Source organism: Glycine max, chromosome 8, assembly GCF_000004515.6.
Source record: "Glycine max cultivar Williams 82 chromosome 8, Glycine_max_v4.0, whole genome shotgun sequence".
In the NCBI taxonomy this organism is placed as follows: Eukaryota; Viridiplantae; Streptophyta; class Magnoliopsida; order Fabales; family Fabaceae; genus Glycine; species Glycine max.
This window is the reverse complement of record NC_038244.2, coordinates 17,484,901-17,504,974: the sequence shown is the minus strand read 5'-3', so window position 1 is coordinate 17,504,974 and position 20,074 is coordinate 17,484,901. Positions and strand designations below refer to the sequence as shown.

General features: G+C 31.7%; 1 protein-coding gene and 1 long non-coding RNA gene across 3 annotated transcripts; one reads left to right on the top strand and one right to left on the bottom strand.

The window, feature by feature from the left end:
* The first annotated feature begins 5,291 nt into the window (after nucleotides 1-5,291).
* Nucleotides 5,292-10,907, top strand: LOC106799643 (uncharacterized). Its single transcript, XM_014778566.2, has 9 exons — nucleotides 5,292-5,610; nucleotides 5,820-5,959; nucleotides 7,113-7,312; nucleotides 7,698-7,979; nucleotides 8,219-8,277; nucleotides 8,366-8,402; nucleotides 8,542-8,613; nucleotides 9,535-9,865; nucleotides 10,347-10,907. Exons 1-9 carry the CDS (start codon nucleotides 5,499-5,501, stop codon nucleotides 10,704-10,706), a joined length of 1,593 nt encoding a protein of 530 aa, XP_014634052.1. The 5' UTR covers nucleotides 5,292-5,498; the 3' UTR covers nucleotides 10,707-10,907.
* Nucleotides 10,908-11,857: 950 nt separating this feature from the next.
* Nucleotides 11,858-18,565, bottom strand: LOC106799642 (uncharacterized). 2 transcript variants are annotated; one of them, XR_005892619.1, is made up of 4 exons: nucleotides 17,301-18,565; nucleotides 15,679-15,729; nucleotides 15,304-15,446; nucleotides 11,858-12,086 (listed from the first exon to the last, which is right to left on the bottom strand). It is a non-coding gene; the product is annotated as an uncharacterized lncRNA (long non-coding RNA). The 2 variants fall into 2 exon arrangements; XR_001389331.2 differs by lacking the exon at nucleotides 11,858-12,086 and having other exon boundaries at nucleotides 12,097-15,446; nucleotides 17,301-18,562.
* Nucleotides 18,566-20,074: the final 1,509 nt, after the last annotated feature.

Sequence of the window (20,074 nt, the reverse complement as noted above, 5' to 3'; positions counted from 1 at the left end):
TCTCTCTCTCTATATATATATATATATATATATATATATATATATATATATATATATATATATATATATATATATATATATTTAATATTAAAACTTACTCTAGTCTTAAAAAGTCTCAAAGATTTAACTCAACCAAACTTTCCTTAACCCAAAAAAATATATTAACAATGAGAGCTAATTAGAGATAAGGATGTTCACAGTAAATTCAAATTGATCCAAACTAATTAAAATAGTTTGGATTGATTAATTTTTATGTTTAAGTTAGATCTAAATCAAATCAATCAAACATGTTAAATTTTGAGTTAAGTCACACATTATAATATTTGGACTCGTGATTCATTGATCTGACATATTGATATGTTAATTTGTATTAAATTATTATTATTATTTATAAATTAAAAAAAATCAATTATTAATTTAACTAAGAGTGAGTGAGACCAAGAGATCATGTCCAATCTCCTTCCTTCTTTTCTCAGTTACAAATCACAATTTCACTCTCACCAAAATTAGGATTCAAATTATTTTAGATTTAATTGAAATTTTAGTGCACCATTCATTTGCCTATTTAAGAATACTAGAATTTTTGAACTATAAAGTAATATTTTTAGTTTTTGGATTTTTAAACTTTGTGAGTGTGGTGCTTGTTTATTATATTACAATTTTTAAATCATGTTTAACTTAGTATGTTAGCGTATGTGATGTTGATAACAATAATGTGAGTCATCTCCTGATTTTTTTCTTTCACTATTTAACTACACGTAACAATTTTAAATAATGTATTTGATATTTCATTTAATAAAAAATTTAGCTTATAAAAAATATTAGATTTTAAAAAATACCAAATAAATTTAAATGTTTTAATCCGTTGATCCAATTCAATTCAAATCATTTACAAACGAATTAGTTTGAGTTGATTTTTTTTTTTTTTTTGAAAAACCGACTCAAATTAACCCGTTCAAATTTGATTAGGTTGAATCACCAATTTGATCAAATCAAACCAAACCAATCCGTGTACACCCTTATACATGTTTTTTTTTTAAAAAAAAAAAAGAAGTTAAGACACACATCACCCAAACCTCTTAGTACTATTTTTTTATTTTTTAAAAATTTCATATATATATATATATATATATATATATATACTAATAAAAAAATCAAACGTTAAGCTTTGTCTTTATAGGTATTGACTTAATCCAACAAAAAATTGTTAATCTTGTTGTCAAAATTGCTTACCAAAAAATATTGTACATTGACACTAATAATAAGAAATATTCCCCATCCATCCATCTATATATATATATATATATATATATATTTTTTTTTTTCCATGCCATTTTATTTAAACTTTAAATAATAATATATATCAATCACTCATATTAATAATATAATCTTATGTATCACTTAAAAAACATACCTTATCCCGTTCGATAAGATCAAAGAATAAGAGATATTAGTGTTGATATCATCGCTCAAGTAGCAAACGGCATCATATATCAATCTCTGCATGTCCTCCAATAAAACATCCCTTTTAATTTGTTAAGCCAATTATACAATTTTGTTCCTAGCAAAATGGTTGTGATCGTTGACATTTTACCATTATTTAAAACTAAATCTTACCCTTATAAAACTTTAACCCGGACCAAGGGAAAAGAAGATATAGTTGAAATGTTCAATACTTTTTTAAAAGAAAGAAATAATATGAAAATGGGAATGCTCATTATGGGCCATGTCATGAAATAGACCTTTTAATTATGAGAATTATCGGCAACAAGCCAACTTATACATTTTCTAAAAGCAAGTGGGAGGATACATATATTAACAAAAATAAAAAATAAAAAAGCAAAGTGGGAGGTTACATATTACACCTTTTCTTCAGGTCAAAGGAATCTTTCAATTAATAAATCTATTAAAACAAAACTAAGGCTCAACATGCAAAACAAACTTCACTTTTTTTTCCTTCATTCCACGTACTGTTTCATTCCTGATGAAGAGATTGTACTTACTAGGCTCGTTTTTCTCATTCATTGGACATAGTATATATTATATTGTACAAAAATTAAGGTGAATCAAACCTACGTAGCGCTTAAGAGATCACATTTCTAAGTTAAAGCGACTTAAAATTTCATAGATCAATGCTAGTGCCAACTTGCCGGTAAGGGCAATGACTTTCATAATTAAGCACGAGAAAAACAGTTGTTTTGAGGGGAATAAGTGAAATCAAGCGATCAAATATAATTCACATGGTTTTTATATATAAATAACATTAATGTTCATGTTATTATGCGCCAACAAAATATTAAAGCTTCATCTTCTTATGTTCTAAGTCCTTACTCCTTATGTAAAGATATTTAATATCTGAAGATTCCACACAGCCCATTATTTGTGGTTAGTTTTTACATTAATATCATACGTACATGGCTTCTCTAAAATCAGTTCTATCTCTTGACTCAAATTATAACTTTGATGAACTCCAATGGGTCGTCCAAATCCGTAGAACCCTTGAAGAAGAGCTTGATGAAGATGGTGAATTCCCCGTATCCATCTTCAGCATCCCAAAGCTCCTTAGGGCTTGTGATCCAGATTCGTATATTCCTTAACAAGTTGCACTTGGTACTTACCATTATTGGCGTCCAGAACTGTATGAGATGCAGAGGTACAAGCATGCAGCAGCAAACAAAGCCTCAAGCTTGATAATATCGTTGACCAATTGACCAAGTTGGAGCAAAGGATTCGAGCATGCCACCACAAGTTCTTGGATTTCAACGGGGAAACTTCGGTGTGGATGATGACAGTCGATGCCTCGTTCTTGCTTGAGTTCCTCCAAGTCTTTTATTGTGCCATTCAAGATGGAACAAAAGTAGCTAGGGGGAAGTCATATCATAATGCAATTTTGAGGGATATTGTAATGCTTGAGAATCAAATACCAATGTTTCTGTTGAGAAATATTCTAGAGTTCAAATTCTCATCACTAGAAGCTGTTGATGACACGCTGATGTTGGAGTTTATAAGTCTGTTCAAAGAGGTTTCTCCTTTCAAGATGATGGAGGAATATCCAACCATTCAAGTCTCAGAGTGCACATCTACTAGATTTCCTATATCACATGATTGTCCCCAATATGTTAGAACGCCAAGATACAATTGAGGTTGAGGTTCAACAAGGAGATGAAGAAAAGGAAGGAAATGAAGAATCAAACGCTGACTCCAGCCATGTTAAGCAACTCTTCAGTGAACTATGGAAGTTGCTTTCAAAATTAAACAAAGGGCCTGTGAATATAATAAAAAAGGTTGTCACAAATCAAGGTTGAACCAGAGAATCATCACGCACAGATAATTAACTGCACATTAGGTGCAGTAGCTATCGACATAAAAAAAAGAAGAGACTACTGCTCAAAAAGAAAAGAGGAAAAGCTTATGAACAAGAAAGCAAAAAAATTGAACAAAATGATCAAAACAAGCTTCTGTCTTATTTATTGAGCAAAAGGAACTTATATACAGATTGAGAATAGATGTAGAAACTAACACAAAAGCAGTTATAAAGTTTGTTATAAATCTCGTAGAGTTTAAAATGAATTTGACGAGAAAGGTAGTTTTTTTGTTAGCTTGTTTCCCTTGAGCTTAGTGGATTCAGATACGATGATAATAGGCTCGGGTTCCTTGAGACAGCTTGATTAAGAAAGGTACTTGTATCTAAACCTATGAAAGTCTTTGTTAAGTTGCCATGGAAAATCATAACCAACTTTCCAGGAGCTAAAATTCTAAAACAACCTGTTGAATGGTTATTCTTCTCTCAAAATGAAGGAGAAATTTTGAGTTCAATTAGATGCTCAAACACTCTCATGATCAACAAGCCACCCTCGGCGGAGGAAATCACTATTCCTTCCGTTACAGAACTCTTGAATTCTGGGGTTCGTTTCTTACCCACAATTGGAAGCATATCAAACGTTAGTTTTGACGCGAAAACATGCACGTTTTACCTTCCGATAATTGGTTTAGACGTTAATACTAAAGTTTTCCTGAAAATTTTGGTTGCATATGAAGCATCAGTTGCATCAGGGCCATTGGTTATAACTAGTTACACTGAGTTGATGAACGGAATTATAGACTCACTACTAAAACGAAGCTTTTTTACAATGTCCTTCTACGACGGTGGCATATAACGCTTCTGAAACAAATTTTATGATGATGGTTACGTTAAAGATCGTCTTAAAAACCACTGTATAAAAGACCAGTGACATTTTTAAAATTAAATGAAAGTTAATTTAAGATGATTTTGTGATAAAATCATCTTTAAGTTTTAATATATATGTAATTTTGATGGTGTTTACTGGTGTTCATTCTCGTTCTGAAATCACTCACGTCCACTATGTTTTGTGTACCCTAGACTCAGTCTCGTGTCGTGGCCTGATGCTCGTCCCGTCGACTCTGCCGCGACTCCAACCCTTGGCAAGACCAAAGCCGCGCGCCGCTAAGCTCCTCCCCAACCGCACCACCCTCCAATTATTTTGCAAGCGAATGTTTGTGTTAATTTATAACCCCCCATAAGTTGTACTGAGTGAGTCAGAGAAGTAATAAAATAAAAGTAAAGGACCATTTTTTAAAGAGTAAATTTAATATATATTGCTTCCCTAAGTCAAATTAATTGGATATAATTCAAATTGAAGTAGATTCTAGAAAATGGGTTTATTATCCTTTTTTCCCTTAAACTTGTTTCAATTTTTATTTAGTTTTTAATAATTTAAATTTTGATAAATCAAAGTCTTTGAATTTTTTTTCTCCATGATCACTTCTAGTTTCTCTTGTCAAGCAAGTTAAGTTAACCAAAAACAACAACGTATTACGTCATCAAGGATAAAAAAGTTTAGTGAAATAATCAAGTATAATTTTATTTTTTGTAGATTGTGTTTTTGATTTCTGGTCAACTTGTTTAACATTAATTTATTTTTCACTTGAACTCAAAATTATTAGCTATATATTATGTAAATGTGAAATCCCTTAGAGACATATAAGGATAACTCAAATAAATGTTACATAAGTTTTCTCTTTACGTAGAAAGTGGAATGATAATCCCTCCCATATTAATTTTAAAGCATTAATACGATTAGATTACGGACTATATATGGTAACCAAAAATCGTGTCCTGTGGATTGGACTTCCGTTTACTAAACTTAATTAAGACGTACATTAGCAAATTTGTTAGATAGATATTGTTGATATCTAAATATAGTTGAGTTGTTCAGAAAATGGTATTTCTCTTGTTTCCTTTCTCCAGATTTCCTTGACACAATATCCTCTTCTCCCTGTTGGGGAACATCTTTAACTTCATATGCATGAGACATATGAATAGGCCGTCCCTCCTAAAGTATTGCCATAAAAACACAAACACACTTAACATTCATATATATATGGGCATCCCAATCACAATTGCACCACCAATGTTGTGATTGGGAAGCTACCATCACTATCACGCTATAATTGGCCATAATTTTGAAATTAACACAATGATCCGTCTCAATCTTAACCTCATTCCTTCTCTTCTTACAATTTTTGTTGTCGTTATTTCATGGAACTTGTTCTCTCCCTGCCATGCGGACAATTTCGGGTTCCCAGAAGGTTCGTTTTTATGTTTTTAAGATTAAAATTACATCTATTTTTATTTTATATCCGATAGAAAGGGTTTTGATTACACTGTTCCTATGTTTACGTGTAGTGTTTGAATCTTAACTTTCTGTTTCCTCTTTCCTCTTTATGTTACTTTCCTGTTCTTTTTCTTAATGATGATTATGGTTAATATGGGAAATGTACGTTTTTGTTTATCATAGGATTCTCAGCTAAGGGATCACAAAATAGTGCAAATAACTCAACAATATTAGCCGCACAAAGAACGCGGAGGATTGACCCTAGTACTGATTTCAATTACTATGAGGGTGGATGGGATATTACCAATACACATTATTATATGGTGTGAACCTTTTGTTTTTCTAACTTCATGCATTCTCATTTTCCCACACATTAATGTTTTTGACAAATCATAAACATGTACATTTCTGCGTTATAAATATATATTAAGCATCTCCTTTTAATAAGTACTTTAAAGACCTTAGATAATTATATACCGGAAAAAAAGACCTTAGATAGGAATCAATAAATAGAAGTTTCTTTATATTGAAAATCACAGTAAGTGTTAGATTGGGCAAAAGAGTGTATTAATAATATTCAATATCACACTTTTTTCGTAATTTTTTTTTACTTTTATTTCTTTAATTATTACCTTGAATAGGTATTGGTTACCATTGTCCTATTAATATATTAAATTGTTGGTTTGAGAGTTTGAGGGAAGAAAAAACAGACGCTATTAATAGCTTTGGCAATGCACGAACTAAGTCAACAGAGGGATTAATTAGGCAAGTTATAAGATAGTTCTCTTTAAAGATTTTCATTTTGCATTTATTCTTTTTTTCCCTCCCTGCTGCCTCATTTTCTTAAAGAAGTCCAAGAACCATTTGTTATTGATGATTGATGCTATTTTTTTTTCTCTCAAAACAACTATCCATCTATTCTTCATTTTGACTCATGTGGACATACACCAAGTTTTTTAAAATGTACGCAGTTTACACTATTTCTCAAATGTTGCAACTTTTGTATATGTTATGATATCTATATGAAATATGTTATTTAAACACCCATTAACCTATTCAACACTCAGAAAGAAACATAAAAATAAGAAAAATATAAGTATGAGATTTATTATGTAATAAAAAGAGAGAGATAAAAAAAAATAAGAGATGTTGGTATGATGTTTAAAATTAAAAAATACTTATATATCATTACTCTATTTAATCAATCAAAACTTGGTTGCAGTTCTTTTAACTTTTTTGTATTACTCTCTAATCAGAATTTAAATTTCTCCTTATTTATAATTTGTATAATAAAAATTTGCAGCAAAGATCAATTTAGGTTACGAAGATAAAACTCAAATTCTTATTATAAAACAGCACTAAAAAATTAAAACTGCATGTAAATCTTGTTGTTTTTTCTACCCAGATGTTTCTTTTCTTTTCTTTTTTTTCTCCCTAATCTTATGATTCACTTTCTACAAATTGGTTGGAATGTAGTCTGTTGCTTTTTCTGGTATTTCTCCGGTTGTCATTGGAGCCGTCTGGTGTTTCATTGTGGCATTATGCTTCACCATCATAGCTCTCGTACATTGCTTATGTTGCTGCTGCTGCCGCAAGAAAAAGCCTAGGACAGATTACTCTCGAAAGACTTATGCAATATCACTCATCTTTCTCTCAGTCTTCTTGATCATGACAATGTAGGTCCCCTTTTCCGTTATCTGTGTGTGTTTGAATAGTCATTCGTAAAATTAATTTTGAAAGAATTAATTTTGCAAAAATTTATTTTAACAAACTAATTTTAAAATAACGTGATTTATGATTAAATATTTTTATTATAAAATCAAGAATAAAATTCAGTACAAAATTTTAAATCTGATGCAGAATCTATTCAAAATTATTTCAACTCATAATCAATTTTGATTTCTTTTTTAACGTAAAACCAAAACATGTAAAAATATATTTAAAATCAATTTTAAACAAAAATCAATTTTCCAAATGCGAAACCAAACATGCACTCTTGCGTGTACAAAAGCATATTTGAATCCATGTTGGTGTTCACTTCTACTTCTATATTAATTGCAGCATTGGAGGGGGTTTCCTTTACACTGGACTGGGGAAATTCCAAGCTACTGCACATGATGTATCAGATATTCTGGTCACAAGAGCAACTACAGTGGTTGATATTATTCAAAATGTAATAGACAATCTTCATGCGACTAAGGACATACAAGTAGCTAGTTTCTATCTTCCAGACGATATCAAGGGAGCCATTGAAAAGGCTGAAAAATTTTCCACTCAAACTGATTATATTAAGAACCAATCAGAGGAAACAGCAAGAATCTCAATGGAATTCCTGGGCGCTATGTGAGTAGTGTATCCTACTTTATTTGTTGAAAAATATTAGTAACATACTTTCCGTTGTTATTGATTGAAATTTATCAAAAATTTTAAAAAAAATCATTTCTTATTTAACAAGTTTTTCTTCTAATTTTAACTAATAATAAAATATTTTAGAGGGTGCATCATTAGTACTTCGATCTCTTGTGAAGCTTGGGTTAAGGAATTGTATTCATCTTACTAAATTAATGTTTTGTCAACTTCAGAAGTGAAAGTCTTATCATTGTTGGTACTATGATGCTTATCTTGGCTGCGGTTGGCTTCGGTAAGTATAAAAGGTCCTACATGCATGATTATTTTCTCTGAACAAAGAAAGGATTTAACTCACAATATTCTCTTAAAATTTGTTGCAGTAATCTCAATTTTGGGGTGGAAAGTGATCGTTTATATGTAGGTGACTCAGTTCCTTTTTTTTCTTAATTTTTTTCTTAAATTAATTGTCTGATTTTCTAAGATCTCAATTTCTTCCTAATTTTCTCTTTTTTCTTTTGTGATTTCTTTTAATTCTTTTCTAAATAAATTATTGCAGTTTACTTTTCTTTGGGTGGATCCTCGTCACATGCACTTTTATATTAAGCGGTATATCTTTAGTTGTTCACAAGTAAGTTCCATCAATTAATTTAATTCACAAATCAACCATGCTTTTTTTTTAATTTGTAGGCTTTTGGTTTTGGATCTTGGTTACAGTATGTCTAGATGGAAATCTTAGGCCAATTTTTTAATTGTGTTTTTATTTTTTAATTATAAGATTATGATCTTAGTTTTATTTTTTTTTATAAAAATTGTACAAGAAAAAAGAAGACTCTATTCAAAATAAAGAGAAAAAAAGTTGTTTTCTGTACAAATTTTCAAAAATGAGAAATATATTAAAAATAATGTGATAATTTTGTAATTAAAAAGTAAAAAAACACAAGTAAATGGACCTTGTAAGCTTGTCTACTTCTGTTTTGACTTTTAATATACAAAATCATGTTTTTTTTTATCTATTCTTGTTTTTGAAGATTTATACAAGAAAAATAAAAAAAAAATATTTTTTTTCATCATTGTTTCCTCTACAAATCTTTAAAAACAAGAAATAAGTTTAAAATAACGTAACAAAATTTTAAATTAAAAGTAAAAATAGAAAATATAAATATAAATAAACATGTCATTGTCTTTCGAAATCGCTTAATGCTTTGAAAACTTTTTGTTCAATTATTTGAAAAGCACTTAGATTAAAGCTATATATTAATCATATTATGACAAGATGATTTTTACCAATATAATTTAAGTTGTCATTAGTATACTCATCTAAATGTCATTAGTATATGAATTTAATTGTTATACACTATCAATATAAAAAAAAAAATATCATCAATCAATCATAATTTGTAAATTTTTTTAAAAATCAGCAAATCATAATCCGTAGTATGTGTGACTTATAAGATAGTTTTAGATGTTCAAACTTTGATGTAAAACTTTATAAAAATTCAATCAGTGTAAGTAGTTGATTGGTTTCTTTATTTTCCATTTGACCTTCCAGTGGGGTAACTGACACATGTGTTGCAATGGAGGAATGGGTTCAGCACCCACGAGATAATACAGCTCTAAGCAAACTTCTTCCTTGCATGGATGAGAACACAGCCCAAAAAACCTTGGACATAACCAGAAACACCTCATTCCAAGTGGTCAATTTGCTTAATGCATTTATAATTAATATAGCCAACGCCAATATGCCTCCTATACAGGCTGATAAGGACATATACTACAATCAATCTGGTCCATCCATGCCCCTCTTGTGCAATCCGTTTCTTCCTGACTTGACCGAACGAGCATGTGGTCCAATGGAAGTAGACTTAAAGGGTGCATCTATTGTAAGTTTATTACTTCATTCCGAATTTACAATTTCTTATTTGAGTATTATGTAAACTAATTAAAAAATTTAGTACAATCATGATTCACCTCATTCATCAAGTGTTTTGCATAAGCTATTTTTGGTTTATTGAAAAAAAAAAAAGTAAACAATATAAGCATAGACAATGTAAAGGATTTTTACATTATTTTTCAATCATAAATTATTATTATGTATGATAAATTTATTAAGTTTTATACTAATTATGTTAAAAATCATATCAATCATAATTTTTTATTAATCGAGTAAAGTGAAAATGCATAATCAATAAAGTTCTCATTTTTTTCACATGCTAAAAATACTACATCTCATCATATATATATAAGAAACAAGTTATAATGTAAAATAGGTCATCACTTGTTTCTTATATATAGATTTTTATAAGCTATATATAATTGAAGTATGGTATTGGTAACCATGATGGATTTTAAATCAATGGACAGGCCTATCAAAGTTTTTTATGTAATACATCTCCAAATGGTCGATGCATTACCATGGGGAGATTGACTCCTTCTCTCTACACAAAGGTTATGGTGGCTACCAACATGAGTGACACACTACGTCGACATGGTCCACTGTTGGCTCGTTTAGTAGATTGTTCCTTTGTTGTAGACACCTTTGATCAAATCAATAAGGATGATTGTCAAAATTTCAAGCGATACAGCAATCAAATCTTCATTGGCTTGGTGTTGGTCTCAGCTGCAGTTATGTTTTCCGTCATTTTGTGGATAGTTTTTGTTAGAGAAAGACAAGTTCAAATATCTTCAAAGAAGTTTAAGAAAACACTAGTTGAAGCTCAATAAGACCAAAAAAACTACAATTTGAAAGATAATTAACTTCATTGGATATGGAGTTTTCCCTAATATATGCAACTTGCACTTTAGTGAGTAAAGTGCTAAATTAAAGTCTTAAGTATTGGTAAGATTGAATGGTAAAGTATAATATTTTATTTAAATTAGATGTAACTCCTCCAAAGGGGTATTTATACTAATACTTTAGAAAGTGAAGTGTACTAATGTTAACAATTATATATAATTGGTATGTTACCATTACAAAATTATTTAATTAATCCATCTTACATTTCAAAAAATAATTCTGTTTTTTTATCTTTTATAATCGATCAGTGTCACACTTTTACTTTCACGAAACAAAATAAATGTTTACTCAATAAAATAATGAAAAGTTAACATTCTAAATAAAATTGGCAAAATTTTCAAATCACACTAAGGCAATGACTTCACACTTTTTCTTCCATACAATCTTACAACACTACACAAGATTATTAATAACTAGTTCAGTAATGCACGAGTAAACTGCAAAATTAAATGTATAGTATAATTGTATACATTTAATTGTAACCATAAAACTTATTAAATGAGAATCAAAACTAATATGATTGAAATATATAATATATTTTATAAAATAATACTGTCTTTTAGCTTCGATGATATCCATGGTTATTCATGTTTTAAAATTTTCTAATCAATGAAATACATATTTAATTTTATTGAGGTTATTATTGTTAGTATACTATTTACAAAAAACTAAACTATGAAGTAAAAATCTAAAACTGCTAACATATTAAAATGCATTCATGATAAATATACTGAAAAATAATTGTAAGACTAATTTGAAGCATCACCTTGGTAATGTCATATGATAAGTGATTTAATAAAAATATGAGAACAAATAAAAGTATATTTTTAAAATTTAGAAAAAAAAATTAAACCCAAAAAATAAAAAGTATTTAATCTTATGTTTATATATAATTATTTTTAAAAAAAAATGTATAAATTATGGTTAAGATAAACATGACAATGAAACACCACAATATTGTATTTTATTTTTTATTCTTGTTCCCTAACATCGTCTTTATCCTCGTCACTGATTTTCGATGACAATAATAAACAAATATAAAAGAGAGAAAATGAATATTGATAATAATAATAGTTACCATAGATACTTACATAGTACAATTGTTACTGTGTAGAACTTATTTAATGAGAACCAAAACTAATATAATTGAAATATATAATATGTTTTATAAAATAACACTTTCTATTTAGCTTTAATGATGTTCTTACCAAAATCTGGAACCATGACACGTTAGGGTGGACGTAGTTAAGTGGGATCCCGAACTTCACACGTTGGCTTGGAAAGGTGCCTTTGACAGGAGGGGGGACCTGCAAAACAAAAGACTCTGACACTCAAGTAAGAATATGTGTAAGGAAAGAAAAGAAAGTATATGTTGTAATGAGGCTCGTAAGAGCAAAAGAGAGAAGGGATTCACATGCTTGTTGTCGTGTGTTGAGTGTGTGAGCAAGTCGTGTAAATGGGCTTGATGGAACCTATATTTATCGTAGTTGAGCGAGGGTGTTGATCTTTGTTTATAGGGGCTATGGTAGCCTTGTCAATAATTCTTGGTTTATAGATAATAATCGGGAGCTTAAAGATAATGTTAGAGATAAATATTTGAAATATAGATAAAGGCAGAAGATAATCATACCTTATAAATAATGTGTAGGCTTATAGATAAATTAATACCTGACAATAGATATGATATTCAAATATATTTGAATATTAGTTAGGTTAAAGATAACCTGTTTGTTGGGGAGCTGGCTGCTAAGGGTCAAGCGTCTAGGCTCTTGTAGCAGGGCTGATGTAGAGGGTGGACACGTGTCTTCGGGTTCCACATGGGATGCCACATAGATTTTGTGGGCCCTAGACAGTACATAAGCCCCCCAAGCTCTGAGTCGGCTTGCGGGTGAAAGAGGTTGTCCAGTGTCGAAGTAAATTGTCCAGTGTCGAAGTAAATTGTCCTGTGTCGAGGGAATTTGTCTTATGTCTAGGGTAGTAATCTTGACAAGCAAAGGGTGACGAGTTTGTCAAGCCCTTAAGTTTGGACGAGTGTTGTTCAGTGTCGGGCGTGGTAGCCTTGACGAATGTGAGAGTTACAGGTCGATGTGGCTTGCCAAGCCCTCAAGCCTAGACATATGTTGTTCAGGCTACTTTTGTCAAGTTGTTCGTGATGGACGTGTCAGGTAAGGTAAGTCATCAGATTTGACAACTTTGTCTTTTCTAACCATTGGAGAGTACATTGAAGACAACACGTAACGACTATCTGCTGCAGCAGGCGTGTGCGACCTTCTGCTGTTGTCGGGGAGCCAGTCCTGGTTACTGTGATCCTCCCTCCTTCTACTTCTGGGGGTACGAGGAAAGCTTGCGGAAACGAAGATGTGAGGTCACCTCCCCGCGTACAACCTAGTGTGAGTGTCGGGTCATTGTCTTCCACCCCGACCGTTGCTGGCTATGAGTAAGTGAGGCATAACATGTTGAAGTATAAGTCTTGTTTGACCTCGACGACGAGTATCATTGCGCTTCAATGCCAGTGAAGCTGACGAACCCTAAGGGCTCCTATAAGCTGGTCGTTCAGGCTAGCGAGAGTGATGACTTCCCATTTTTTAGGGCAGCGCCTAGTCATCCACCCGTCTTCTTTATGTATAGATGTTTGTTTGAGGCCGTGGGCATTATTTTGCCCTTAACTGCCTTTTAGTGTGCTCTGCTGGAGCACTTGAATGTGGCCTCTTCTCAGCTTCACCCAAACAGTTGGGTAATGGTGCGAGCCTTTGAGATTTTGTGTCCTTTCTTCAATGTCCAACCAAGTGTTTTGGTCTTCTTGTTTTTCTTCCAAATAAAATTGTCTGGCAAGATTGGATGGGTCTCCTTGAATAGTGTGTCCAAGAAGTTGTTCGAGTTTGACTCGAATGTCTTTCACCGTTTCAAGGACCATTTCTTTAGGGTCCTAGCTACTGATGTCGTGATTGATGGAATGCCATTGATTTTCAACAAAGACGGGGAGCCACACTTCCCGTTCTATTGGCAATCTGATCCCACCAGATTCAAGTCGTATGACAAGGATTTATTGACCCTTGTAGAGAGGGTCGACAAAGCGATTTTGTAGAGAGGGTCGACAAACCGTTTGCTGCATATTTTGAAACAAAATATAAATATCACATTTTGTTGACTAGGTAAATCTGATAAAAATCTCAAATTCCAAGTGAAATTCTAAAACTTTAGCTTATGAGTAACCGTTACCACAACAAAGTCTCGCGTTTTTTCAACGAGAAGGAGAAGGAAAGAAGGCGAATATCAGATGTCAAAGATTCAAAATCATATGTTTAAAAAAGAACTTTCTTACAAGTTTGCATTTTCTGTCAAATAGGTCGAGAAGACAAGCCACCAGCAGCTGAGGTTTGATTACTAAATGCAAAAATATGATTAACTATTGACATTCAACTTGCAGAAAATCATAAATCAAAGATGTGAAGGTTAAAAAAAGAGATAACCGATGCATACCTACACAATGTTCAACTTTGTCAAAGATTGAGCCAATGGAGAAGAACAAAGACACAATTTTTTGCAGGCAGAGACATGTTGAGTAGTTCATAAATATGATGAAAGAAAAAAGAAGGTTCTAGATGGAGAATAGGTTTTTTCTCACATCACAATGGGTTTTAGGTAAAAAGAAAGATAAAAGAAGTGGCGTGAGGAGAGAAGCTTCTCTCAGACATTTTGATTTGAGCCATTTCATTGGGTGATACTGATGTAAAAAAAAATAATGGTCACAGATTTGGGTAAGGAATAAGCGGAATTTTTTTCCCCAAAGGTTGACAAGTGGATGTCACTACTCTTTCTTTATTAGAGGTAGTAGATAGATAGATAGAAGTTTCCTCTTGAATAATTTATTATGATAAATAAATTCTAAAAATCTAAAAAAACTACTAACTAATCAACACTAACAAACATTGATTTGGACCCTCCACTTTATCCTCAAAGCACATCCTTACTTTTCTGCATCTTATGTTGAATTTAATTGCGTAAAAGAAATAACATGTTCTCGAGAGAATTTCATATACACAAACTACCAACTTTATAAATAAAATTGAAGAAAACAGGTATGCACCAAGAATTAATGTTCAACCAAAAAACATGTAACAAACATATCAAGAATCAACCACTACCTTTCCAAAAGCTTAATTGTAGTTGCTTCATCCAATACATCCTTGTTGTCACTGAGAAAAACACGAAACTCTCTAATAATTGATTGGTCCTCTAAACTACTATTCTTTGATGCAAAGTCATCTTCTAAGAGCAATCGATTTATCTAAAAGATCTAGATAGGAAACCCAAATTAATTTACGTGCAAAAAATATCTATAAACTCACATGGATCTTCATTGGCAGTCTTTATTAACTTTTAAGTAATCAAATGTGCTTGAGAGAATTTCATATACACAAACTACCAAAACTTTATAAGTAAATTTGAAGAAAATAGGTATGCACCAAGAACTAATGTCCAGCCAAAAAACATGCAGGAGGCATATCAAGAAGCAACTACTACCTCTCTAAAAGCTTCATTATAGTTGTTTCATCCAATACATCTTTGTTGTCACTGAGGAAAGAATGAAACTCTTTATTAATTGATTGGTACTCTAAATTGTTATTCTTTGATGAAGAGTCATCTTCCAAGAGCAGTCGAATTATCTAAAAGATCAAGATAAGAAACCTAAATTAATTTTGCATGCAAAAAATATCTATAAACTCACATGGATCTACATTGATAGTCTTTATTAACTTTTAAGTAATCAAATGTGATTAAGAGAATTTCATATAGACAAACTAGTAGAACTTTATTAATAAAATTGAAGAAAACAGGTATGCACCAAGAATTAATGTCCAACCAAAAAACATGCACATATCAAGAATCAACTATTACCTTTCTAAAAGATTCATTGTAGTCGTTTCATCCAATACATCCTTGTTGTCACTGAGAAAAGCATGAAAAACTAAAGATTAAGAATACAACTGGAGCAGTGGTTTAATTGCCTAAAGCCATATAAGAGTATCAAAAATTGCTCCCAAGCTCTACCCATTTTTTCAAAAAAAAGAAACTAACTCATAAATGAGTATCAACATTATTGATTTGATTTACTACCATGTGTGTGGTTGGATTAACGTTATGAACACAAGTTTTAGATGCAAAAGAAAATGCTATGAAGAAATGATCAGAATTGAGCATTGCATATAAAGATGATGCCGTGAAAAAATTCTACACCTCCAAAGTTCAATTCATAAATAGAAGTCATCTAAAATATTCAATAGACTATTTTCAAGGAGTGATGTTTCTTAAATGAAAAAGTCATGATAGTTTTACATATGGATCTCCATGTTTGAAGAAGATTAATTGGGAAAAGATGTATAATGATATCTATACATTATGATTGGACCATGATTTGCTAGTGTTAAAAGTTTATAGGCATGAGAGTCCAACCCACCACTAAATATATATTAATCAAAATCTCAAGGGGCAACACAATTAATTTTAAGTAATCAAACGTTAATTTTCAAATTGTAAAATTGAAATATAATAAATAATAACCACCATCGAATTATCTTAACTTGGACACACTTGTATCTTAGAATTGCTTGAGCACTCATAGCACAATCCATGACGATTTTCGAGGTTCGATAATTGCAAACACACAGTTAAACGAATAATATAAAAGGCGTATTGAATTTCGCCATCTTCTCGCTTAAAACATGGTAATCTCCCTACTTCAACAATATCATATATAAAGGTTGAGTCTTCGGGGCCTAGGTCTAAATTTTTTTCCCTTAATCAACAAGCATGCAATGATGCATTGTGAATGAAAGTCAATCATCTGAAAGCTTGAGAAAAAAATTTATTTGATTGAACTAATCATGTGCAATTTTCTTTTCAAAGTTCCTGTTTTATAATAAACTTAGGCATTAGATCAACTAAAACATTTCAAAGTTCATTTGGACATTAAATCAAACACATAACTTGCAACTCATAAATCAGCCCGAAACAAATAAAATAACACAATATCATTCAAACAAAATGTCAAAAGACTTGTATAGCATTATCCAGATAAAACAGAGCACTGCATAATGCTACACAAATGACAATTATTATAAATAGAACCACAACATTACAATAAGGATAGAAAATAACAAACTTAAATCCTTATCAGCGACCATTAAACTTTTAACACCAATTGCAAAATTTAAAAAATATCAAAAACATGGTTGTTAAACCGTCTTTAAAAATTCATTAATGTAAATATAAAATAGACCATGAATCTATAGATAGAAACACACTTAAGAAGTGAGGTGACGTTGTTGATTTTTCACACGTGCAGAAGGTTCTTGCAACGGAGAATGAAAATGCAAAAATGAGCTGAGGTTAGTGCAAATAGAAGCACAATAAGATAGAAAAAACTCAGAAATTGAAAAAGAAGATTATTAACCATAGATAAAACGTCATTAATCTATCTATAAAATAGAGCATGAGACTATAGATAGAAAAACCCTTACCAAGTAAGGTGAGCTTCTTGAATCAACACAGGTACAAACCCTTTGTACAATGGGGAATGAAAATGCGGGAGTATGGTTAGGTTGTTGAACATGCAACTCGAATGGAGACGCAAAAATCAACCGAGGTTGAAATGGAAACACAAAAAATGATATTTGGTTGGGATTTTTGTTATAGCGTGCAGAATCAACATAGCTCGGCGACATCACCTCATAGGCCTAGACGCTAGTCACACGTAATGAGTGGGTTTTGAAATTGAAATTGAAACTTGAAAAAAGCTGGGAAATGGTGGAACGAAGCAAAAGCAGAAGCAGAGTGCGGGTGTTTGAAGTGGATGGATTATTATATTGTCAAAAAATTGAGAAGCAGACACGTTGTCGTTGTTGTCTGAGAAACAGCTAGACTTGTTGTCGTTGTTGTCGTCACTGCAGCTAATGGCTTGCAATGGTTTGCGGTGTTGGTTAGTGGTGGGGTTCCCGGTACGTTGCGGTGGTTTCCTTCAATGACGTTGTTGTGGTGTCGCAGTCGTTGGCTATCGGTGCCGGAGACGTCTCGAGGTCTGGAGTGGCAATGCGAAGGAGTGGCGACTCTGACATCGGGGTCCTTGTCGATGGTGGCTCCGGTGGCGCTGAGGTTTGGAGGAGGGTTGTGGAAAAGAAAGTAGTGGTGGTGATGTTGTTAAGTGGTGTTTTGTGTTGTTTGTTGGCTGGTTTTTAAGTGTTGAAATTTAGTTTCCATTGTTGAGTGCTGTCGGAGGAGGTGGGGTGTTGTTTGCAATTTCCAGGTGGAGGAGGGAAGGGGTTAGGGATAGGGTTAATTTGGGAAAGACAACAAAATGAAAAAACAAAAAGGTAAAAATTTTCAACCGTTTGTTTAAAATCTAATGGATCTGACGGCTCCACAATTTTTTACAGTATTTTTAAACTCATAAAGAATCATTGTCGAAAATTTTTATCCTTACTTAATTAACACGTATCAAAAACAAATATGGTGTGGAAAAAGTTTGGATCGTTGGATTCTTTTTGGATACGATATTAAACCAAGATTATTTATAATTAAATTGTTTTTGCACAAAATATAAAAAAAAAGTTGTGTGATAAAAGATTTAAGATGTTAGATTCGTAATACTCTATTTGCATTTTTTTTTTACTACAGTTGATCCACATCTTATTACCAAAGTTCAAACACGAGGAATAGATCATTATAATTATTGAATTCAGCAAAAATATATATATATATATATATATATATATATATATATATATATATAATTACTGTATAAACCCTAAAATACTACGAAAGGGGAAAGAAGAAGCGTTATTAGTAAACAAGATTAAAATAAGTGTCCTTTGGTGTTAATGATTTGGCATCTAAATCTAGTAGAGGTTCGTTTTGCTGACAACATATTACATATATTCAATTTGCAATTCTCCATTGGTGTTTCATGGAACAGAAAGGTTTGCTTCGTGTATGGGTTGCTAACTAAAATCTTATAAAAAAAAAAGGAAATAGTAGAGTCAATCCAGGTTCCAACACAGGACTAGCACCTACAAAGCCAGCACTCACCCACCACTAAAGCAAGGCACAACAATTGTTATATTTTTAACAAAAGTAATATATGTATATATATTAATCTACTGATGGATTTTAAAAAGAAATGTGGAGGAGCTTGGCTTTGTCCCTTTTGTAAAAGGGAAGAGGAATCCTGACTATATTTCTTATTTTAGTGTAGTCATGCTTTGAAAGTGTGGCAATTGTGTTATGAGTGGTGTGGTGTGTAAGGTGTGTTTCCCATATCTATTAGGGAACATTTTTTCAACATATATGTTCTTATAAATGAGAGGAAAAAAGTGAGTGAGAGATGGATTTGTGTTTGTATTGGTGTTGTGTGGTCACTATGGAAAGCTAGGAACAATATCATTTTGAAGGGTTCTAACTTTGACAAGCAAAAGTTCATTCAAGAAGCACAATTTCATATTTGAACGTGGTTAAAAAGCTTGGATACAGGAGGATTCGATTGTTCATGCGATCAATGGTTTGTCTGTCCCAGTGATTGCATAAGGAACTAAAAGCTATTCATGTGCAAAGTCAATCTTCGAGTATTTCCAGCAATTGAATTGTGGAAGCGTCCGTGCATGAAAGTGGATAATTTAGAAACAAAGTGGGCTATGAAATATTGGTGAGGGTGTGCTTATCTGCAAAACTGTGGTAGAGTAAAGAGATTTTTTTATGGGAATTGTTTTAATTTAAACTACTGGTTAATAAGTATTACTATTCAATCACGGGAAGCAATATTAATTAACCAATACGGATCTTTTTATGGAATTGAAGGATGGTACCTTTGGTACCGGTAATATATAATTTTTTTGCTGATTAAAAAAAACAAAGGTGACAAAGAAACTGATTAATATTATCACTCCTTATAAGCACCCAAAGATCTCTCAAATGCCCAATTGGCTCCACAATACGAACAAGAGTGTACCCCAGCTACTTTCCGAAAGTGTTTTTTTATTCATATATTGGGCATGGATTTCCATTATGAGCAGAAAAGTATGAGAATATTTTCTGACCATATCTCACAAATATCTTTTAGCTCTGTTAATATTTAATTAATTAGCAACCCTGATGTTCCAAGAAATCATTGTGATATCACATAATTCATTCATTTCATATATATATATATATATATATATATATATATATATATATATATATATATGGATTGCTATAGCCTAAGAATAAGAACACAAGCATCATTAACTCGATCCTATCATAA